Source organism: Bubalus bubalis, chromosome 7, assembly GCF_019923935.1.
Source record: "Bubalus bubalis isolate 160015118507 breed Murrah chromosome 7, NDDB_SH_1, whole genome shotgun sequence".
Classification (NCBI taxonomy): Eukaryota; Metazoa; Chordata; class Mammalia; order Artiodactyla; family Bovidae; genus Bubalus; species Bubalus bubalis.
Genome location: NC_059163.1, coordinates 710,190 through 733,916, shown reverse-complemented (window position 1 = coordinate 733,916; position 23,727 = coordinate 710,190). Strand labels below are relative to the sequence as shown.

The window sequence follows — 23,727 nt, the reverse complement described above, 5'->3', positions numbered from 1 at the left end:
CAAAAGCTCTTCGCCTCAGATCAGGGACGAGAAGAGGATGTCTCTTCTCTCCAGTTCTCTCTGGCTCTGCCCTGATGCTCCAGCCAGAGCAACCAGACAAGACAAAGAGGTAAAAGGAATCCAAATCGCAAAGGAAGAAACACAACTTTCTCTTGCAGGTGACATGACACTGTGTACAAAAATTCCTAAGGAATCTACACACACATACACAGCCCTATTAGAACTAGTAAGTGAGCTGAGCACTTTCAGGATATACGATCAATGTAAAACAATCGGCTGTAATATCTAGGTATTAGCAGCGAACAATCCAAAAATGAAATTCAGAGAACTACATTTATAATAGCATCAAACAGAACAAAACATTTAAGAATAAATTTAACAAACGCAGAACCTGGTATATGAAAAACTACAACACTGTAAAAATACAAAGAAAACCTAAGTATATGGAAAGATGCTCTAAGTTCACTAAGTATAAAATTTAATATTAGGATGACATTGTTTGACCTCTAACATCACAGGGGTTGAGGGTACCTACCGCCCCTGCATCTGTCGTTCTGCCTCCAAGGATTCACCCAACCACAGCTCATGTGGGACCCTAAAGTATTTACTGTTGAAAAAAATCCTCGCCTAAGAGTCAACACAATCAGTAAAATCTCAGATCGCTTTTTATTTCTTGGCAGAAATTGACAAGCTCATCCTAAAATTTATTTGAAAATGTAAAAGGCCCAGAATGGCAAAAACAATGTTTAAAAAGAACAAAGTTGGAGGCTTTCAAAACTTCCCACAAGGCTACATCAGTCAAGACTGCGCAGTAGCAGCACAAGCTCAGGCAACAGAAAGGAGACTCCAGAAGTGAATTCAGGTGTTTAGTGTCAGCTTACAGTCAATAAAGGTGCTAAGACCACTCCACGGGAGAAAGAAGGGTCTTTTCGATAAATGACGCTGAGACAACTGGACACCCACACAGGCGACGCACAGGCAGAACCGACGAGGACGGCTGGTCCACAGCAAAGGCCTCGGCTTCAGAGCGGGGTCGCGAACTCCCGGAAGGAAACATGGCTAGACTCGGGATTAAGCAGCTGCTGCTTAAACATGACGTGAAAAGCACAAGCGACAAAATGAAAAACAGACGCGCAGGACATCCGAGGCCACAGCGCTCGTGTGTCAGAGAACACGGCAAGAAAGTGAAAACACAGAATGGGGGAGAGTAATTGCAAATCCCATAAGGGTCTAGTGTCCAGAACACACAAAGCACTCTTACAACTCAAAACAGCAACTCAACTGAAAATGGGCCAAAGATCTAGATGTTTCTCCAAAGAAGATAAACAATGACCAATAAGCACAGGAAAAGATGTTCAACATGGGTGGTCGCACGGCATCATGACTCACTGGACATGAGTCTGGGCAAACTCCAGGAGATAGCGACGGACAGGGAGGCCTGGCGCGATGCCGTCCCTGGGGTCCCAGAGTTGGGCGAGACTTAGCAACTGAACAACAAGATGCTCACCATCATTCATCATTAGCAAAATGCAAGTCAAAACCACAATGAGATGCCACTTCACACCCACTAAGATGGCTAAAATTACAAAGACTGACGACAAGTGTGGCAAGAACACGGAGAAACGAGCACCCGGATGCGCTGGCGGGGGTGTAAGTGGTGCAGCTGCTTCGGAAAACATTTCAGCGGTTCATCAGTAAGTTAAACACAGTTACCACACAACCCATCCATCTCATTTTGAAAATACAGGCCCATGCAAAAACTTGCACGCAAACGGTCACAACAGTATCGTAATCCCAAAGTGCAAAGCACCCACATGTCCGCGATGCAGGGTAAGCGTGGTCCGCTCACACAGCGCAGCGCCGTCTGGACTGAGAGGGGGCCGCGCTCACAGCACCGGGGGGCGGGCTCCAGGCTGCGGCGGCGCCACGCCCAGGCAGCGCCCAGCAGGCGACCCGGTGAGGAGCGGAGGAGGCTGCGGCAGGGCGGGGCTGCACTCGTCCTCGGGGTTGAGCAACCCTGAGCTGCGCCACAAGGTGCCCAGGCCGTGCAAGACGCCCCCTGGTGGCCAGGCTGCCGCGTTCACCCCAGGCGACCCGGCGGGCGGGCCCTAAGCGCTGGCCGAGGTCCCTGCGGCAGGAACGTCCACGCCTCCGGGACTCTTGTGCCGGGCCCTCGCATTAAACACTGGACGATGGCTGCTTCTGCGCACACGCCCAGCGAGGAGGAGCGGACAGCGCAGGGGACCCCCCGCACAGGCCTGGACCTCTAGTTCAAGGCGTAGTTAAACTGGTTTGCAAACTTCTCGTGCTTCTTCTGGTCCATCTGGTTCATGGCGGTGACCACCCTCTGCACAGCTGCCCTGTGGGGAAGCACAGTGAGCCGTGACCAGGGAGGCCGTCCGGGCCCCAGGCCCCTGACTGCAGCCTGGCGGGACCGGGACCCCAGTGCTGGGGTGGTTGCTGCACTGGGACCACTTGGGAGCCCCCTGCAGAAGGCGCCACGGCACCACGGCGAGGGGATCTGCCCCCAAGGCCACTTTGGCCCGGCCTGGCATGCCTCCCACTGCTCCCCGAGCTCCAAGGGCGGCCTCCAGACCCCAATCTTGCCCGTGAGAGCACAGTCCGCCCAGCAGCCAGGTGGGCAGAGGCAGCAGGACACGCTCGATCCCCTCAGCCCAGCTTCCTCCTGCCCGGCTAAGCACGGGGCCCCGCCCAGAGCAGACACACCGTGACAGGCAGCGGTGCCAGGGAGGAGGCGCGGCCTCCCACACAGCGGGCTGCAGACCGCACGGCTCGCCGCAGGGAGGCACTCGGGCCGCACGGGGAGGGGGACCCAGGCCATGCTCCTCCTGACGTCAGCACCCACCCTGCCCTCCACCCCAGCTGAGCCACAGGGAACCAGCCACGAGCCCGGAGCCTGGGGTCACAATGCCCCGGACGCAGCCGCTCCTGTGCCCACAGCACAGGGGCTCCGTGGGGCGCTCAGGAAGCCACCCTCTGGCCCCCCAGACGCGGTGGTCACTGGGAGCACGTCCCCTGGCCAGTGCAGCGAGTGGAGCACCGTCCCAGCATCCAGCCTGAGGACGGCCCCACCCCGAGGCCTGGGTGCTGACCAGGCGGCGCCCCTGCGGCTTCCGTGGGCACTGGCGGTGGGCAGTGCCTCTGGCCGTCACAGCAGCGGGATGGATGGTGAGGCACTGGATGGGCGGCCCTCCACCGGTGTCCCAGCACCCGGGCCAGGGGACAGGACACCGTGAGGAGCGCTTACTTGGCAAAGACTCTCTTGGCGATGCGCGCGCGCGCCGTGTCAGCTTGCCGCTTGAGGTCGGTGAGGCCCGGGTGCTTCCGCCGCTTGCCCTTGCCTTTCCCGCCAGGCCTGGACGAGCCCAGGTCCACCCCGGTAGCCGCCTCCACGTCCCGCAGGAACTCGGGGTCCTGCCAGTCTGTAGACAGACCCTGAGATTTCAGAAAACACCCACACCAACCTCACCAAGACCCAACCCCTCCATGGGGGGTTAAAGCCGGTGGGTCCCCATGGAGCCCTTATGCAGGAAGGCAACCAAGTCTGGCGGCCAGGGGACAAGGCCACAGGCAAGCGGCTGCGTCAGGCTCCAGGTGGGCTATGGCCCACTTGGCCCCCAGCGGGGCCCTTGGCCTGTCCCTGCCAGAGGGTGGGCGCAGGCCAGCCACGGCCAAGGGAGCAGCGCCCGCTGCGCCTCCTGATTGGCCTGAAGCTAACTTGGCCCCAGGCCCCCGTGAGGAGGGCGTCAGCTCACCCAGGCCCCTCAAGACAGCAGGAGCAGGTGGTCTAAAGGGAAACAAATGTCCCCCAGCCCCGGCCTGGCCTCACCTGCCCCAGCTGCACCGGGGAACACACCCGTGTGCCCGCTTGCCAGGATGGAAAGCGTTAACAGTCCAAACCTGGGAGAAGAGCTCCCAACCCGTGGGTAGAGGCCTCAAGGTCCACTCGCCTCAACCTACTTCTCTCCCGGGGGGCGGGGTGGGGTGGGGCTGTGTGGAGGTCCCTAAAATTCAGTGTCCATCCAGCACAGCCCCCGCCAGCGTCCAGACCTATGGACCCTGGCCCCGGCTGGCAGAAGGGTGCAAGACACCCCAGACCCCGACAGTGAGCAGCCCGAGATGGCAGAGGGGCCGGCAGTGAGCAGGCCACGTCCAGTGGGGGGTAGCCAGGCGCCCAGATTCAGAGATGGCACGGCCTCCCCAAGTTGATTTCTAAAGTGAAGGGATACGGGGCTGCACAATCCAGATACAGGAACGATTAATCCAAGATTAAGGAAAACTGTCCAAACAGTTTATCTCCCAGTAATGAGAAGGCGTCACAGTTTAGGAACCCAGTGAATGGAGCGATTGTTTAAACACAACGGAAAAACGCCGGCACCCAGTAGAGATGGAATGAGCATCTCAGGAAAATGAAGGAGCAATTTAAAAGCCTTTGAAGAAAATCAATAGGAGCCAGCAGCGGGTGTCCTGCGTGCTGACGGGCCCTGGAGCCCCGCACGCATTGTCACCGAGGTGAGCACTGGGGAAAAGAAAATTGCCCGCGTGCGAGGGAGGTGGGATCGATACTGCAGTTAGTAAAGAGACGCTATTTCACATCTGACTGGCCAGCGCTGGCCGCGGCCCCGGCCCGGTACCTGTTGTTAACAAGTCACCGAGGGCTGCAGAACCTGATACTCTTCAGGGCTGACACAAAAAATAGGCACTTAATTTGCTCCTGAGTGCGGGCCACCAGGGGAGGCCGTGGCCCCTGGATTAGCGGGTCAGGCCCCTCCCTGCCACCCTCCAGGCCCAGGGGCTGACCCTGCTGTGAGGCTGAAATCCAACACTGATCTCTCCTGACGAAGGAAGGACCTGCTAAAGCGGCACGTGGCCTGGCTGGGACCAGCAGGCCGCCAGCACCGCCCCGAGGACACAGCCACCCTCCGCCTCGGGGGGTTCTGGGCCTGAGCCCATGGCCTTTGTCAATAGAGTGGGGCCTCCAGACCTCAGCCCAGGTTGAAAAACCATGGGATTCTGACACAGGTCAGGCTCCCGCCCCACCCCGAGGGTATCCGGGGCTGCCCTGGCAGGGGGCTGCTTCTGTGGGTCCCCACCCTGCTTGCGGCTCAGGGGCCTCTGGGAGCCAGGCAGCAGCCAGCCCACGCCAGGACGCAGCACCAGCTCACGTGCAGCACGCGGTGAGCTCCGTGAAGGGCGCAGAACAGGGTCTCAGTAGCTTCAGTCCCTTGTCCATTTTGCATGAAACTGGCCTATGAGCCAGAAAACGGGGACCTCGAGGAGGTACCCCAGAAAGTGCGCCACGCTCAGAGGCCTGGCAGGACTGCCTGGAACCACGGGCAGGACCCTGGCCTTCTGCTCGCACACCACACACGGTCCACACACACTGCACACCACACGCACCCCACAGCCCCGTGTGCACGGGTTGGCCAGGCAGCAGGTGAGCAAGCAGACAGGAGCTGGCAGCCTCCAGGCAGCCCCAGGGCTCAGCCGTTTACCTTCCTCACCTTGTTCCCTCACATGCTTAAACACAGGCTTAAAAACCCAAAACCCCAACAGATGATAACAAAGTGGTTTCCAGCCATGGGTGTACCCACGCCACCCATCAGGAGCCGTGTGAAGACGTGGCCGGGACGGAAGCTGAAGCTGAGGGTCCCGTCAGCGCCGAGGGCCGCACATCCTGGCTGCAGCTCCTGAGCTACGGTCACCGCTGTCCTGGAGGCGGCAGCTGACCCTCATAGGCGCCACGGGCTGGCCTGGAGGCCGCTGGGTGCAAGGCATCCTCACACCAGGCCCGCCCCTCGTCCCCCAGACCCACCTGGGCGCCCTGCTGGCCTCTGCAGCTGCTGCCTCTGCTCCCGGGCCCTGTCCTCCGCATTGAGGGGCTGTCCCGCGTCATCTCTCGGGATAATCTTCCCGTGGAAAGGACACTGTGTGGAGAACGGAGCAGTTCTGATGCGGACAGGCTGCCAGCCACCCCACTGACAACTCTGAGGAGGGCTGGCCCACACCCCCCCGCCCTCCCATACAAGCCACACAAGGCAGGGGCCCTCAGGTGCAGCGAGACGGAGCCAGGCAGGGAGGGCGGTCTGTGGTCAATCCGCCTCCATGGACCCCGGGCCCAGCACAGAGCAGGCTCAGGACCACGCGGGCGGGGACGCAGGGACCGAGGTGGAGTGGCCCAGCCCTGTGCCCACCCGGGGGGTCCTGGTGCCGGCAGGCTGGAGCCCAGCCCAGCCCCACCTTCAGGCGGTCCTGACGCGCGCAGAGCCGGCCGTCGGGCCGTGGGGCACGGCAGCGGTGCTGCACAGGCTCGAACTGCCCTGCGAAGGTGATGCGGCGGCTCCGCAGGGCCTCGGAGACACTGGCGCTCTCCACCTCGGCGTCCACTTCGCAGGGCTTCCAGAACCGGTGCTCCGAGTCACACCTGCACACAGACCCGCCTCTCAGCGCCCACAGCGAGGCTGGGCCTGCGAGTGCTCCCAGGGCAGGCGGGGATGCCGAGCACGGCAGGGGCACGCCAGGCACAGCCCAGTGGCCTGACACCCCAGTGTGGCCTGGACCTGGGTGGGGCTCCTTGAAGGGCATGAACAAAACACAGACCTGCGTCCCCGCCCCTCAGGTCTGCAGATAGAGTGCGGGCTGGTGCAGCAACGCGCAGCGTCCAGGAAGCCCCTCGTAAAGCCCCGGGCCCGGCCCACAGGAGCCCAGGCAGAGGACAGGAGGAGGTGGTGACGCGGGCCCGGGGCAGAGCTGGGAGCGTGGGCTGGGCCAAGGCCCTCACACCTCGTGATGCTCCACCATCAGGGCGGTGACAGGGGAGGTCCCTCAGGGGGCCACAGGGAGGTTCAAAAAGCCCACGGGCCTCTGGGCAGGGCCGGACCACCGCCCAGCCCTGGGCCTTCAAGGGCCCACCGGCCTCAGTGGGCAGGCTGCTAAGAGCTGTGTCCACTGCGCACGGCGGGGCGGGGTGTGCGCCCGCACTCACTTGAGGATCTTGCCGGCCGCCAGCTCCTCCTGGCCCCAGTAGCACAGGTCCACCCCAAAGGGGACGACAGGCGCCCGGGCCTGCTCTGCCGCCCGCCGTGCAGCCTGCTCCGGTGCCAGCGGAGCCCTAGAGAGGGAGCAGGGCTCAGGGACGGGGAGCCTGGGGCTGCCCTCGGCCACCCACCTCTCCCGCCCCCCAGGTCCTGGGGACACCCCTGGGCCCTGACCCTCACCCCCTGCACCTCGGGCCTGGACCAGGGGTGCCAGCCTCACACCGCACTCCTCACGCGGGGCTCAGGGTACCCAAACGTCTGTCCCTCTGGCCCCGGAGCCTCGGGCCTTTCCTCGGGGTGGACCTAGCCTGCACGCCAGCAGTGAGGACTCAGGGCCCCAGGTCCCCACCCCAGGACAAACATGGTAGGTACCCGCCCTGGGGCGGCCTGGGCGTCACCTGGGGCTCGGGGGCGAGGCTGGGGGCCCATGGGGCCGGGGCCAGTGCCGCTGGGCAGCCGCAGAGGTGGGGTCGCAGGCCTCCATGTCACTCCCAGGCCTCTTCCTCGCCTGCGAGCCTGGGGCGGCCAGACCTTCCTCCAGCCCTGGAACACAGAGATGTCTGCTCTCGGTCACCACTCAGCGACCCCGCACGGAGCCCTGGAGGGCGCCCCGCCCCGGTAACGGCACAGCCCATGAGCGCACCTGCCTGGCTGGCCCAGGCCCATGGCTGGCTACTCACTGCCAAGGCCGCCAGACGCTGACCTCTGAGGGCCAGGTGCTCGCACTGAGTGCCCATGGTGGCAGGGGCCGTGTCTCTGACACCCCTGGACCCCATTCACCAGGCCCCTCTGCCCGCCGGTACCAGTGCCTGGGCTGTCCCTGACCCCTGCCAGCCCTGCCCAGCTGGGCACGGGGCCAGCGTCCCGGGAGGCAGGGGGCAGAGCCATCAGGACCCAGAGGCACTCCACCCCGGGGGCCCTGCCCCCTCTCTTGAGCTTTCCTCCGCACGGCACGAAAGACAGCGAACAAAGCACCCAGGAGATGAAAACTGAAGAGATGCTGGAGACGCAGCAGAAGACGAAGAGGGGATCCAAGCAGCCTGGGGAGGACGGCCCCCGGCAGGGATGTGGGACGGGAGGCGGCCACACACACGTGTGGGCAGCTCTCAGCGCACGGAGGCATGACGCGTGTCCACATCCTCGTCACCTGACCCCAGGAGAGGAAATGACTGGAATGGGGAAAAGAGAATCCAGGCTTCCTGGAATCAGAGGAAGACCAAAAGGTTTCCTGAGGGCAAGAAGGAGACAGAGAAAGAACAGGCAAGTCACTCAGAAGAGGGGTTAGAAACCTCAGAGGGGAAGAAAAAGGTCTGAACGGCTTTCCTCCCGAAGCCGTGGCACCACGGGCACCGCAGGTGGCGGCGTATGAGGTCCGAGGCGCGATGTTCAAACTTGGACTGTTTCACCCAGCTCCACTAAGTGTCAAGTTTGCGGCTTCTACAGCAGATACCATGGACCTCCCATCCGAGAAATCCTTCCCAGGACACAGAAAACTGACAGGCCGGCCAAGTGGGCAGCTCCAGGGGCCACAGGGCCCCCGGAAGAGCAGAGCCACGAGGACACCAACACGCTCTGTGCCCGGCCTCCGGACAGCACCTCTGACCTTCCATCTATGTGCAGGGACTCAGTCAGAGAAGCGAGAGAGAAAATAGGAAGCGATGCAGCCTGGTGTCTGCACGCAGCCTCCCTGTATACACAGAGCCTGGTGTCTGCACGCGGCCTCCCTGCACACAGAGCCTGGTGTCTGCACGTGGCCTCCCTGAATACACAGAGCCTGGTATCTGCACCCAGCCTCCTTGTATACACACAGAGCCTGCTGTCTGCACGCAGCCTCCCTGTATACACAGAGCCTGGTGTCTGCATGCGGCCTCCATGCACACAGAGCCTGGTGTCTGCACGTGGCCTCCCTGAATACACAGAGCCTGGTATCTGCACCCAGCCTCCCTGTATACACACAGAGCCTGCTGTCTGCACGCGGCCTCCCTGCACACAGAGCCTGGTGTCTACACACGGCCTCCCTGAATACACAGAGCCTGGTATCTGCACCCGGCCTCCCTGTATACACACAGAGCCTGCTGTCTGCACGCGGCCTCCCTGTATACATAGAGCCTGGAGTCTGCACGTGGCCTCCCTGTATACACAGAGCCTGGAGTCTGCACGCGGCCTCCCTGCACACAGAGCCTGGTGTCTGCACGTGGCCTCCCTGTATACACAGAGCCTGGAGTCTGCACGTGGCCTCCCTGTATACACAGAGCCTGCTGTCTGCACGCAGCTTCCCTGCACACAGAGCCTGGTGTCTGCACACGGCCTCCCTGCACACAGAGCCTGGTGTCTGCATGCGGCCTCCATGCACACAGAGCCTGGTGTCTGCACGCGGCCTCACACGCACCCATGTGCTGTCTGGTGCTTTTGCAGAAGCCTCATGATGCCACAAATCTGAAAATGTTTTCTCCAAGTCCCTCACGAGACTCGCCTGCCCTCCCTGCTCCAGACGCCCTCCAAGCTCACACACAGACTAAGAGTGTGGGGTTCACCCCTGCTTCTCAGGTGCCCGTGGCTGAGAGTGGAGGACCTGGGGCAGAGCCACTCATCAGTGTGGCAGGTCCGTGTGGGTCACCTGCAGCCCCCAGCTCTGAGCACACTCGGAAGGCACTCGGGGACCAGGCTCTGTCACCAGCCTACCCCAGGTCCAGGGACGAGGCCTTCCAGGCGCCCCACCTGGGATCTCGGCAATGCTGCACTCCCAGCTGGTGCAGACGCATGGCCACGCGCACGTGTGGGGAGGCAGGCCGGTAAGTGGCCGCAGCGGCACTCACGAAGATGGTAGAACCGCTGCCCGACGATCGGTATGAGGGTTCCTAAGAGTTACCAGAATGAAATATATTTTTCATTGATTTGTTGTTTTAAACCATTAAAAAGATGAGTAAGCATGCTGAAGCAGGGTAAACAGTCAGGGCGCTGAAAAACACTACCATTCTCACACCATTGTGGAAAATCAATCTCCATGACGCACTTTCAAGTAAAAATCCAAAAAGCAGGTGAGTCCATGGCACCGGGAATGGTGCTGTTGGGGAGAACACCAATGGGGAGCCCGGCAGCCACGGGCCCCACCTGGCGACCAGGGCGCCAGACCCAGGCCCGGACCTCAGCTCAAATTCACTCCCGCGACGGCTCTTAAGAAAAATCACAAAAAACGCCTAAATCCCCTTTTTGTTTAAAGTGACCAAGCAGCACCTATTTGCAAGGCGGCAGGCAGGGCGGCGGGATCGATGGCAGGAAGTGGGAGGCGGGGGCGAGCGCGGGGCTGGGCTCAAGCCTGACACTATTGATCGTACCTAGTTCAGCTGGCCTCGTAATTAAAATGTAAATTTGAGAAAGAGATTATGTCCTGACAGAAATGGTAGGATTAAGGAGAAGATAAAAGCCCCTCAGTGAAAATTCAGAGAAAGAAACGAGAAAGAAACGGGCGCCGGCTCCCCAGCCGCGGGTTTGGACGAATCGACTGCAGACTCATCGCCTTTGAGAACCAGCGACGATGATCAGCTGCATTATGAGCCGGCGCCCAGCACGTCCTGCACTGCCCCGCAGCGCCAGGGTCCACAGTGCAGACCCAGCCCCAGACCCCTTGAGGAGCAAGGGGTCTCCCACCACCCGCCGTCAGAGGCCCATCCTGGGGCACAGTGGCCCCTCCTGCAGGGGGGGGCCTGCCTCCTCCCAGGCACCCGGCCCACGAACCCCCGGGGAGCAGCTCGGCTATACTCTGCGCGTGTGGCCATCATGAGGACAAGCGGGGGCTGGCAGCACCTGGGGGTGGTCCCCTATGCTGGTGCGTGGAGACCGAGCACCTCCTCAAGGGAGGTGGCCAGGGCAGACCGAGGAGACAGGCCAGGCCCCTCAGGGCTCCAGCACCCCCCCCTGCTGCCTCATGGGTGCGGGATGAGGCCTGGGGGTGGCGGACCCAGACCAGGCACCTGGAGGGGCACGGCAGAAGGCCGGGCCCCAGGAGCAGCCCAAGGTTCAGAGGAGACCTGCGCTGGGACGGCGTGGCCAGTGAGGTCAGCGTGAGGGTGAGGCGGGGGCTAGAGGGCTGGGGTGGGCAGCGGCTGCACCCTCGGGTGCCCAGGGAGGGCCTCAAGGCAGCAGACAGGGGGCCTCGAACAGCGGGTGGGGGACAGCCTGGTCACATCCACACTCCAACTGCCTGAGCACCTAACTCCTGAGCAAACTCACTCTTACCTCACACACCAACTCAGACCTCAAGTTGACAACTCACTCACTCCCCGCACAAGCCACACGTGGCGCAGGCTGCACTCGCCCCTCTGGACACAAGGTGCCCCTGCGCACACGCGGCTCCTGGAGGCTTCTGGAAGAGAAACCCCCGGCAAAGGCAGGGGGCGGCAGCGCCTTCCCGAGGGGCGCTGGGGCTCCTGGATGGAGGCTGAGCCATGACCCCACCAACAGGACCAGGACTCAGGGAGGCCCACGTCAGCAGGCGCCTGGCCGCATGAGGAGAATCACGATTTTCAATGAACGTGGCTCCACAGGGGCAACCGGCGGGATGGCAGAGACCCCAGGACCACGTGGCACGGACTGGGCACCCCCGAGGCGGGTCCCCCGCTCTGCGGGCCCAGGCTGGACCCACGCCCGCCCTCAGGGGCCGTGTCCTGAGGGCTCCCTCCCGGGCCCATGCCGCTGCTCACCGCACTCAGGCTGCAGGTGCTCGGGGACACAGGCCTCGTAGCCCTCCTTCTCCGGGACCTCCACAAAGTCGTCCTCGTCTTCATCCTCATCCCCGGGGGCTGCCGTCTGGGGAAATACCCCAAGCTGTGAGTGACAGCCACAGGCAGAGCCCCGGCCCCACCTCCGGGTTGGGGCTCAGCGCTGACCACGTGGCCACATGCACGGTCCGCCCCGTTCCCTAAACTGCAGCGGCCCACATGCGCCTCTGCCAGCTGGCCCGCTGAGACCCACGGACGGGCACGCTGCAGCCCAGGGAGCCCCACGGGCCCGCGGTCCTGGCCCTCCACCCAGCTCCAGCCAGACCAGAAGCATCGCCCCCGGGCGTCCGGCACTGCGGCTATGATCATGGCATTTCCAGAACGTCTGGAACTCGAGAGCGGCTTGTTAAAAGGCCACTGAAGAGAAAGCCTCCCCTGGACGGGGCAGCCCTCCCTACTGCTCTCTGAGCCTGGATCCCCCCAGCACCCCCACCCCGAGTCCAGGGCCCCGACATCCATTCCCCCCCAGCCCCCTCCCTGGTGGCACCCAGCAGGGCTGGAGTGGCAGGGACCCTGAGCGTGGGGCCTCACTGCAGGGGCGAGGCTCCTCTGGAGAACAGCTTGGAGGCGGCCTCGCATGCCCCCCACACACTGGGGCCACACGCAACCTGAACCGGGGCTCAGCAGCCTGCGCCTCTCGGGGAGAGAGCCCCTCCCCTCACATTCTCAACCCTTGCACCCCCACGACGGGGCACGGGGCCCGTCCTTCCCAAGAGGGTCACCGCACTTATGTACCTGGGAGCTGGGTCACACGGCCAGCGCCTCCCGGAAACACCCAGAGTCTGAGGGGCCACAGCCCCAGGCCCAACTGCAGGAAACATCCAGAGAGGAGACTGTGGCCGGCTGATGCCCACTGGACTCTCACCCACCCCTCCAGGGTCCATCCCAACAGCCAGGCCCTAAGGAACACGGCTGACCAGGGCAGACGAGGGCCGGCCCGCCGACCACAGGGCAGGCAGCTGGCCAGGCCACAGGCGCCCAGGACCCAAAGGCTGAGGAGCGGCTGGGAGGCCTAATCAGATGCAAATGCTCTCAGCTTGGGCGCAAGCCGCGGCGCGCGTCTGGGAGGCACGGAGACATTAATCATTGGAAACTGTAATTTTTGTTATCAGTCTAACACTGATCAAAAGGGAAGCCTGTCTCCACCGCTGACCTGTGAAACGTCCCAATTATACTCTTTGGAAATGACAGGGGCACTTAACTCCAGAGCCGAGCAAATGACGACGATCAATCACGTTTGAATAACAATGAGCCGCGGACCTGAAAATTATTTTTGTATAGAATCTACCCAGGAATTTATGAAAGGTGGAAAGCAGCCCAAGGTTTTCGGGCATTACGGTCCCGGCTAGTGCCGTGCGTATCAAACACTAAACAGAATTTATGTGTTTTAATTTTCCAAAAGGTAGATGTGGACTGGGTGCTACAATGCATAACACACCGTGCCCGACTTTAAATATGGAGCTCATTTTCATAAAATATTATGCTTATTGCTCACACCCTTGAATTTCACCTGGGACTTTTATTAAATTTTCATTTCCTAAAAAACATTTGGCTGCTTAGCTAACTATTAGGAATTATACCCTCTCTCCCCCCAGGTAAAACTGTTTGCCTCTGTGGCTAAGCCAGGGCTCCCCGGCTTAGATGCACGCTGACAAGGCCCGCAGGCCTCCGGGGCAGCCTCCTCAGGCCCCAGAGCCTGGCGCACAGCTCTGCAGGGCAGTGCCAGCGTCCTCCCGCAAGAGCTTCTGCAGCCGTCGCTGCCACCCTCACGGCCCTCGGAGGCTAGGGTGAGCCTCAAACCAGGCCCCCGGGGAAGCAGGGGCTCCACTTGCAAGAAAGGTCTAGTTCTCCGGGCTGCGTGGGGCTCTGAGGTGCTGAGTACCCTGAGGCCCTCCCACATCCAGCCCCGGGGGCAGCCCATCCCCAGAGGGCAGCGGAAGGAAACCCCCCACCACCCAAGCTGGGCAGTCCTCTCCCAGCCTTGGAGGAGCACTTGGCTGGGGACACCAGGCCCACGGGGAGTCCCCACCTGCACTTGAGGGGCCAGCCCAGGGCTCCCAGGGCCAGAGTGGCAACCTCCTCTCGAGGTTAAAGGTCACAGATCAGGTCAGAAGCTACACTGGGCATGGGTGGGAGGCGGCTGGGGGCAGAGCAGGGGCACGGGGACCCCTGAGGGTCCTGGGGGACGTCATGGCCTGCGGGCATCAGGTGGGCAGGCGGCCTGCACAGTAGGGTCAGACTCGCTGATGGTCCTCAAGAGCAGTTTGCTGGTAGTCAAGCTTCCCCGTTGTGAAGAGAGACCACTAGACACGCTCGAGAAAGCAGCCTGCACTCGCCCAGGGGCCCAGAGGTGCACCTCCCCTGCCAGGTCCAGTCCCGGGCCTGCCTGGGAGGCCAGGCAGGCAGGCCAGGCCCTGCGGCTGACGCCCAGGCCCCGGGACAGAGCCCGCAGGGCCCCAGGGAGGCAGAGGGGGCTCCAGGGAGGCAGAGGGCGCCCTGGCCCTCCCTCTCCTTCCACACAAGTCGATTCTCACTCAGTTAAAAGGATGTAGAAAAATGAAGCTCTGAGATCATAATTAAACAAGCAATAAATGTGCTGAAATATACAACGTAATCCGATTACGGAAGTGGGGTAGCGGGTTGCTAATTACTCGAGAAGGATGGGAAGGGCCACCTCCCAGACCTGCCCGCCCCAGGCCTGCCGCGGTAGAGCTGGGCCATTAAACACATCCTGTGGGATCTAATTAACTCGGGGCGCCACTGCCATTACTTTTCACCCAAGAAATCACTTTTGTTCAGTTTTATGTGTGTATGTTTCCCTTTAAAAAAAAAAAAATGATGTAAGGCCCCGTCAGACAAGTGAGCGCCAAGCTGCATCTGTCTCCTCAGCTTGATGGCAACGCACTTAAAACCCCATTCTCTCTTATAAACCAAAAATTAGCCGCGCTCAGCTGTGAGGGTCATCACGGCTGCTATTTATATGCTAATGCCCTCCCTGGACCGCGTGCAAATTGCCCAGCCAGGCCAATATCTCATGTGCATCTCCGCTGCCTGGACGCACCTCGGCAGGTGTGGGCCTGCTGCGGGCGGGTGGTGACCATCTCAGGTCTCGAGTGGGCGCGGGGCGCTGCCACCTTCCTGCACGGAGGTGCCTGGAGCCGCCAGCCCCTCTCTCACCGGCTCCCGCCGCTCCAGCACTGAGGCCAGCCGGCTGGGGTGTGCAAGGCTGCCACCGCCCCGTCAGGCCCACCAACCGTTTCCAGGCGGAGGAAACGGGTTCCTGAATCTGTCCTACGTCCAGACAGGCAGCCCCTCCTCCAGGGACCCCGCCTGGGGCCTGATGCAGGCTGGCTGGCCTCGCCCAGCCCAGCCTCTGGGCGATAACGCTTTCTCACCATGCACCCTGGCCTTAACAGAAGATCCATGCAACTCTCCCAGACTCAGCCTTCCCATCTGTAAAACAGGGTTAAGGATGGAATCAACCTCACAGGGCTGACTCTGGAATTAAGGAGACCACCCGTGAAAGTATTCAGGAGAGAGCAGCCACCCTGGAGGGTGCTGGGGAGCTGGGCTGTAGGGTAGGGAGGGCCCAGGGCCTGTGGGGGCGGGGAGCTGCCCCCACAACAGCCAACATGCTCTCCCAGTCCTCGCAAGAGCACAGGCAGCCCCTGCCCCAGCTGCTGCCCCCGCAGAGCGGCCTGTGGCGCATGAGTGATGGAGGGAGCAGTCTCCAGGAAGGTTCACTGGCCCAGCCGGGCACAAGCCCCTCACGGCAGCTGATTCAGCTCCCTGCCTCCCTGGGGCCATGGCACGGTCAGCACTTCACCCCCAGGCTCTCTGCTCAGGAAGCCGGCACGGGGCTCCTGAAGCACCAAGCGCCATCCAGCCCAGCATAGCCGCGAGAGCCCAGCACACCCGGCCACGAACAGGAGAAAAGCACCACCCAGAGTCACACGGGATCTGCGCCCTTGCAACGAGTGGGAGCGTGCAGGGGTTAAACCCGAGGCTGCTGGCAGAGCGGCAACAGGGGAAGGGGAGCATCGTGGGGGTGCCCCAGCGGCTGCGGAGAGGAGCCCGGGCCGAGAAAACACCTGCTGTGCGCTCAGCCTGTATAGACTGATGCAGAGAATCGTTCCTTTCTGTCTTACTGGTGGGGGAAGATTAATATTTTGTGAATCACACAATACAAAGTAAGTGGTCATCATAACTACAGCATTAAACAACAGGCCATTTAAAAGTTTTCGAAGGATTTTTATCAGCATAACAGATGTAGCAGCCACGGATTATTAGGCCTGTCCTCCAGCAACAGGGCTGGAAACTAAATTTACCAAACGATGCTCCACATCGACCTAGCTAAGACCGGTCTCTGCCTGCTTCCACACGGAGCTGGGACGGACACACCATAGAACAAAAAAACTACATAAAATGAAAGTCACACATGTTCAAGCTGGCTTAAACACTCTAAAACAAGGAACAGAACACAGCAACACAGACTCAAGTGGGAAGCCTGACCAGAGACCCCAGCCAGGCGGCCGGGGAGACGCGCCCCACACGCGGCGCCACGCGGTGGGAACAGCAGGACCTCAGACCCGCCAGTCTCCCAAGGCGTTAGAGTCCAAGTGCTGAACTGCAGGCTCCCGGCTCAGCCTGCTAGCGGAGACACCAGGCAGAGACTGAAGCTGCAGACGTTTCACAAGACGACGACCAGGCGAAGACGCAGGTCTGTGCGCTCACCACAGCCACGCACAGCCACGCAGACACCGCCGCGGGGCTGTTCTGGGCGGTGGGCTGCCTGAGCAGGCGCTGCCACTCAGCCGCACACCCAGTCACTCCATCCACAGGCCCTCAGCCCAGAGAACCGACGCGCACGTGCTCAAAGGCTTCAAGCCTCTAGGTCGGCTCTTAGAGAATTCAGGGCCGCCCTGCTTCCTCCTGCTGAAGCCACCACACGGACCCCACGCCCCCTGACCCGACTGGACCACCCCAAACACCCCTATGTCCTCAGCCTCCTCTCTGCAGAGGGGCCCCTCTGACCTGACCACGTGCCTCCCAGGCCTTGAGGCTGGCCGGCTGTGGTCAGTGACCTGCTGACGCTCAAGCTGGATCGGGCCCCAGCAGTGAAGGGGTGCACGGTGCTGACCCCCAACCCCCACAGCTCTGCTGAGGCTCAGAATCAGGGACGCGCACGCAGGACCCACTGCTCTTCTGTACCCAGAAAGCACTCTCTCTCACTGTGAAACAAGCATCGAGGTCACAACTCCCAGAATTAACTGACTTCTCATTGAGGTGTGTGCTCAGCCAAAGCCCTGTAGAGAGGCGGCCTCAGGAGCAGCCCATGACCAGGTCCGCCCGCCCGCCCGCCCGCCGGCGGCGGCAGGAGAAGGGCGAGAGCACCCCCTGCCGGCCCCCGAGGGCCGCGCAGCGCAGGGGGCGGGGAGCGGAGGGCGGCCTGAGCTCAGAGGCCCTCTCGCCGCGCCTCGGCCCACGAGCAAGGACGAGGGTGTGCCAAGCTCAGGGCGCTGGCCGCTCTCCATTCTAAGTCCAGGGGCCTAAACCTGACCTCGTCCTCAGCAAAGAACGACGCCTGCCCACCCTGGGCCCCCTCGAAAAATCGGAGGGGGCGGGACCCGTCACCCCCACACCCACTGTGTCTCCTCCAAGTGGCAGAGCTCGACCCAGTGCGGTCCGGCTCTCTGCGCCCCAAGCGCTTAGGGAGCCCTGCTGCCTGTTTTCGCACCAGTTCTGACCAGAACTTCTGGGTTCTAATCACTAACACGGTCAGCTGCGGATCCCCCCCCAACACACACACACACACACACACACACTCTCTCTCCAGCTTACGGGTTCTAATCACTAACGTGGTCAGCTGTGGATCCTCTCCCTACACACACACACACACACACACACACACACACACACACACACTCTCTCTCTCTCTCTCTCTCCAGCTGTGGGACACGCACACACACAGCCTCCAGCTGTGGTTCCTCCAAACACCCTGCAGCTGGGGACCCCCCTACCCTGCTCACACGCCCGCCAGCTACGGCTATGCCCCTGCCCACACACACTCTCCAGATGCTCCACCCCTTCCCCTAGGACATCCTTGGAGGACCCAGGTCCCTCTCTCTCAGTACCTTCCCGACCTGAAGCTCCAGGCCCTGGCAGGCCACCAAGCCCACAGGATGGGCCCCGTGGGCACTTCGGGAGCCGCCTCCCCTGCTCCCCTCCTGGGCCCCTCACTAGAGCCCCAGCCCTCCATCCAGGGCCCCTGTCCACCTCCGCAGCCTCCTGTCCAACCCTGGCCCAGCCCAGCCGCCTGCGGGCAGGGCCTGGCCACGGTCTCCGGTGCTCAGATGAGTCCGCTCCTGGCAAGGAGACACCAGGACCCGCAGGGCTGAGCTCGGATTGGGGGATGTGCCCTGGCTACCCTCACAGCCAGCTGGGGGCACTCACCTCCCCACTGCGGCCCTCCTCTGGCGCGATGTCCAGCTCCCGGGACCTCTTCAAGGCGGCTTCCAGCTCGGCCTTCAGGTGGATGGCGCCCTCCAAGTGCCCACCATATGTCCCCGCACGGGTGAACAGCTGCGAGGACAGGGCAGCACCTCCTAGGCCGGGCACTCACTCTCCCCCAGGGCCAGCCCTGCATCCTCTGTCCGCACATGCAGCCCATCTGGACCCAGGGCCTGTCCAGACCAAAGAGCACGCCCAGGCCAGGGGTCTGCCCTGACCCAGGAGCCCGCTGGGACCCAGGAGCCCGCCCTGATCCAGGAGCACGCCCAGACCCAGAAGAACACCCAGACCCAAGAGCCCACCCAGACCCAGGGGCCCGCCCTGACCCTGGGGCCCGCCCTGACCCAGGGCCACACCTGGACCCAGGAGCACGCAGCCGGCAGGAGCTTGTTCTGGATGAGCCTGAGCGCATCCCGGGCCGCACGGATGACGGCCGAGTTGTCCTCATTCTCACGCACCCTCAGGCTGTCTGCAGCAAATGCACAGTCAGCGGAGGGACCACCACCCAGGCAGGTCACTGGGTGTCCCAGACTGGACCACCCACCAACCACTCATCATCTGGCACCCAAACCTGCCTGCCCAGGAGACTCTGTCTCGTGGCTTTTGCCACAGTGGATTTAGCCTAATCCCAACGCCCCTCTCCAGGCCATGAAGTCAGGGGACCCCTCCCACGCCCACACTGCCCTCAGGATCGAGGCCCCACCGGCCCCTCAGCCCAGGGTCCTCCCTGTGAGCTCTGCCACCCCAGCAAGCCTCAGCCGGCACCCCCTCCAGCGTGACCTGTGTCCAGGCCTTGGCGCTCCCTTGCAGGGCGGGAGGTCTCACTGTGGCTGCAGAGGGTGGGTGACCTCCAGCCTCAACCCCCTCAGGAGCCCGGGCCACGTGGGGTGGGACGGTCAGCGCCCCTCACCCACAGGGGCCAGGAGGCAGGAGCCCCACAGTGCCAGTGTGGTCAAGGCCCACGTTGTCACAAACGCAGCAAAAAAACTGTTTCTTTTGATTCCTCCTCCCAGCTGGCCTCTGGCCCACAGAGCGCCCTGCACGTCAGAGAGGGCCAGTGCCCTGCGCCCCACACGCCGGAGTGCCTTCCCGTGCTCACCTCACAGCCCAGAGGCCCGAGCACCGGAAGCGTCCCAGGGCCTGTGGCCAAGGCGGCCTGGCGTGGGGGCAGCCCTACCTGAGGACAGCTCCACGTCCAGCGTGTACTGCCGGGAGCCCAGCCCGTGGCGCCGCACGAACCCATCTGGGTCGCTGTCCTCGTCCTCTGAGGGCGGCCCTCCCGCGTCCACGGCTCCCGGGCGGCGTGCGCAGGCGGGCAAGCTTTTGCTGCAGCAGGGCTGCTCCTCGTCCCTGTCGCCCTTCTCGGGCACGGGGCACCAGGCAGCCCCGGGGACCAGGTCGAGGTCGAAGGGCAGCAGCAGTCGGAAGCAGCTCTCCAGCTCCGTGAGGCAGTCCCGGATCTCCGCGGACATCTCTGTGAGGATGGACTTGGCTCGCTGGGCCCCGGTGGGAGTGGCGTCCGGGAGGGGACACAGCACACCCCGCCCCCCCCACAGGCAGGCGGGCGCTCTGTTCCAGACCCTACGCTGGGACGTTCGGGGCGCCACCCTCAGCCGTGCCCAGTGAGAGCCTCCCTGGACGGCGCTCCTGCGGCTCCCTGCTGAGCTCAGCTCCGCCCCACCAGCCCATTCTGGCCGTGGCTGCCCGCGGGATCTCCCAGCTCTGTGGCCTTCCTGAGGCCAGGCTTCTGGAAGGGCCTTCGACCTGCTGCCTTTCAAGCTGCTCCCACTCTGGGTGCCCCCCACAGGGAGGGCTGGCACAGGCATCTGGGGAGCAGACTGGCAAGACTGCCATTGGTGGGTGTTGGGGTCAGATGGATGGTGACGCTCAGGCCACCGTGGGACGTGTGTCTGCAATGTGGCCGCCGGAGAGGGTGGGTGGCTTGCAGGGTGCCTCCCCTGCTCTCAACTTGAACCAGCTCCATCCACCTTGTCTACCCACCTGCCCCAAAACCCCCAGCAAGCCTCAGCCAGCACCTCCTCCAGCGCTACCCCTAGGCCCATGGCCCTGGCAGTTCTTTGCAGGGTGCCAGGTGCCCGGGGATCTAGGTCTTCCTGTGGCTACAGGGCTGGATGACCCAGCCTCCTCCTCACCCCCCGCCCCCACCAAACTCCCAGAGCAGGCCTTGCAACAAGGGTGCACCGCTGGGCAAGGACCTGAGCTCTGCCTGGGAAGGACCAGCAGGCTGGGTAGGGGGCGGTATCCCCATTCCCCACAGCTCACCTTCCATCTCCCTCGCTGCCCACTCGGACCTTTCCTTGTAGATTCTGTCCAAGCGCTTCTGTCTCTCTTCTGCTCGCTTTCTTTCTGCCAGAGTGCGAGCGTCCACATCTTGGAAGTCTACCTGAGAAGTTTAGGTAAAGGTCAGGCCCAGCTACAAAGAATCCAACGAAAACCTGAGTTGCAACTAGGCCTAACGGCAGACGCAGCAGCACAGCTATGCTCAGGAGCTACAGGCCAAAGTGCTATGGCCTCAGGCTCACGCATGCTGCTTTAACACACGAGACAGCATACTCAACGGTAACACTAAACCCCCAGAATGAACACAGCCATCAGCGTCTCCTAGTAAAGTCAGGTAAAAAGGCTTCTAGTCACACACGTGCTCCAGTGGGAAGGGAGGCTGCTGGGCAGACCCAGGGGCCTGAGAACAACGCTCGAGGGGACCCTAGGGGGCAGCGGGAAGGGCAGTAGCCACAGGCCTGGAGTGGGTGGGGGCGGGGGGGGCAGTACCAGTCCTAGCAGGTGTCGCCCACCCAGACTGGCTGGGCCCAGGCGCAGAGCCCGGCAGAGAAAAGGGCAGTGTCGAGCAGATGACTCTCACGCTCCTTTTCATCTTGTGGAAACCAGGGCTAACGGCTCAGCCCCACCTACATGCGGGGATGAGCTGAGGCTCTTCCCTCACAGCTGCTCCCCCGGCTCCAGACCACCCCCTGCCCAGACCACACGGGCCGGGGTGCAGTGCGGGGCCTGCCCACCTGTTTGCTGTGCTTTAGGAAGTGGAAGCCCAGGGCCAGCTTCTTATAGGCCGCACCGTACTTCTCATTCCAACCACGGATGGCCTGGGTGGCCGCCTGCCTCAGCCTCTGTGCCACCTCCCTGGGGGGCGGCAGGGGCCGCTCGTGGTCGGTGCCCAGAGTGAGCTCCAGGAACTCCTGGAAGTTGGAAACAACCAGCGTCCTGAACTGGTGAGACCTGGCGAAGAGCTGGTCCAGGACCTGGAAGGCGGACAGGCGGACCTCCGCGTGCTCCTGGCTCAGCTGTGCCATCAGCAGGCGGTGGGCGCGGCCAAGCTGCTCTCCTGAAGACCTGGAGACACAGGTGCAGTGGCAGGGACGTGCGCATTTCCATTGCCCTTCCCCCGGGGCAGATGCGCACTGCCCACGTGCCAAACCTGGCCCCTGCCTGTTGCTGGATAGCCCACAAGGAGAGGTTTTAACTCCTTTCATGAAGACAAACAGAAAAACAACATTTCCTGACACACGAAAGCGCGGTGAAGGTCCGTGCCAGTGCGCACGGCTTCACTGGGACCCAGCCAGGCGCTTTCACTCACTCGGCCGGCTGGCCGCCCATCCACAGCAGAGTGCCTGCGAGCCTCAAGGGCTCTTGGCCCGCCCGGCTAGCAGCGGTGCAAAGACCCCACCCCAGAGGGAGACCACCCCACAGCCCCCGAAAGCTGTGGCCTTCCGGGAGCTACCCCAGGAGGCGTGCAGGCCGCAACCCCTCTTTTGTTCCTCTTCCCAGCTATCCTCACCCTCCCCACCCCGCATGCCCTGCTCTTTGGGGGTTTTCAGGGAATGCAACAAAACCTGACCTGAGTCACCGTTTTTAACCAAACTGTAAATTCTTATCACTTAAACGATCACTTAAGTTCCGTTCCATAAACCATATGACAAGGATAACCAACGAATTTCCTTGTTTCTGTTGCTAGCACCTGAGAGGCTCTTGGATAAGAGTGATGTCCACAGACAGGACCTACCCCCCAACAGAAGAGTGCACCTGTGTGACCTCTAACCTTCCTCCCACACATGTTCCAACACTAAGTAACCCTTAAATCATACACGTGCGCTCAAGGACAGGCACCCACACAGAGAGCTGAACAGACCTGTTCTCCCTAAGGCTGCACACCCCTGCCTGGAACTGCTGCCCCAGAACAGGACCAAGCACTCCAGGGGAGATGTCCTGGGGGGTTCCTCTGCTGGTTCTTCCCCAGCAGAGAAGCTGACCCCAGGGTAGCCCCACATTCTCCTAGGGTTGGCACAGACTTGCTGAGACATTGAGCCTTAAGACATACTTGCAAATTTTCTTCAGTTGCTTCATTTTCTCAGGGTTCAATTGGGGCTCTCCTGAAGTTGTGAGCTCTTCGACCAACTCTGAAAGTTTCTGATCCATATCTAGAAACAGGAAACGCAGAGACGCTGAACGACCACCTAGTATTTCACAGCTCTGGGTTTTATTAGACGTCGCTGCGTTCCACTGTGTCAGGCACAGGGTGTTGGCACAACACTGAGGAGTCCTTGCGACCTGGCCTCTATGACATGACCCCCGATGCCGAAACTTAACAATTCAAGGTGAGATTCCCCGCCGGGTCAACAAGACATTTTTGATGGTAATTAGGAAAAGGGCAACAACAGGTGCTCTGGAGGTCTACAATCTGAGCCCACCAGCGAGAGCCACGGAGCACGCAGTCACGCTCGGCGGGCAGGCAAAGACCAGAATGGCCTGAATTACACTCAAGCTAGCTTTCCCGCAGGACGGCAGGCGCACCTCTCCCCTCGCCAGCTCGACCATCCCTCCGAAAGCCACAGGGTGGCCTCTAGACCCGCAGGGCAAGTTGCTGCAACTCGACCTGCTCGCGGGCAGCCGCCAGAAGCGGGTATGGAGGAGGCCGGGGCGCCCGCGCCGCACGGGGAGGGCCGGAGTCGGGGGAAGTGAGGACGCCCGGCGGTCCACCGCGTCTCCCACCAACAGTAACGTCTGCCGTCGCTGATGCTCGGCCGCCGGGGCGGGTCCGTCCCGCCCTCCGGGGCAGAGCCCCAGCTCCCCGCCGCCCTCGGGCCAGCCACGGCCGACGAGTCCCGGTCCTAAAGCCCGGGGCGCGGGCGGACCGAAGGGGGCGGCATCCCGGGAAGGGCGCGGCGGGGGCATCACCGGGGGGAGGGGGGACGAAGGAGGCGCCCCCGAGAGAAGGCTCGCAGCCCCACCTACCGCGCTCCCTGCCGCTCGCCTCAGCCCACCCTTCCGGCGAAGGGCCCGCCCCCCGTCACGTGCCCCAGATCGCGGCAGTCATTGGCCCGCCCTAGCCCGGGCGGCGCGGGGGCGAA

General features: G+C 62.3%; 1 protein-coding gene across 6 annotated transcripts; it reads right to left on the bottom strand.

Moving 5' to 3' along the window:
• Positions 1–1,444: 1,444 nt before the first annotated feature.
• Positions 1,445–23,727, bottom strand: UVSSA (UV stimulated scaffold protein A). Of its 6 annotated transcripts, none has more exons than XM_006044965.4 (14): positions 23,612–23,727; positions 22,698–22,797; positions 21,382–21,712; positions 20,630–20,750; positions 19,524–19,820; positions 18,703–18,815; positions 18,290–18,418; positions 11,759–11,864; positions 7,457–7,601; positions 7,007–7,132; positions 6,262–6,445; positions 5,837–5,948; positions 3,269–3,443; positions 1,445–2,360 (listed from the first exon to the last, which is right to left on the bottom strand). In XM_006044965.4, the coding sequence occupies exons 2-14, from the start codon at positions 22,793–22,795 to the stop codon at positions 2,267–2,269; spliced, it is 2,031 nt and encodes a 676-aa protein (XP_006045027.3). In that variant the 5' UTR covers positions 22,796–22,797; positions 23,612–23,727; the 3' UTR covers positions 1,445–2,266. The 6 variants fall into 6 exon arrangements, 5 of the variants coding, with proteins under 5 accessions (XP_006045027.3, XP_025146284.3, XP_044802222.2 ...); XM_025290499.3 differs by lacking the exon at positions 23,612–23,727 and adding an exon at positions 23,171–23,605; XM_044946287.2 differs by lacking the exon at positions 23,612–23,727 and adding an exon at positions 23,253–23,605.

What these genes read in the sequence shown, in the direction of transcription:
- UVSSA (XM_006044965.4), bottom strand. Translation starts at nt 22,795, where the DNA reads ATGGATCAGAAACTTTCAGAGTTGGTCGAAGAGCTCACAACTTCAGGA. An exon ending in TCCTAAAGCACAGCAAACAG is followed by an intron (nt 20,751 to 21,381) that starts GTGGGCAGGCCC and finishes TAAACTTCTCAG; the next exon opens with GTAGACTTCCAAGATGTGGA. An exon ending in AGGAGGGCCGCAGTGGGGAG is followed by an intron (nt 11,865 to 18,289) that starts GTGAGTGCCCCC and finishes GTATTTCCCCAG; the next exon opens with ACGGCAGCCCCCGGGGATGA.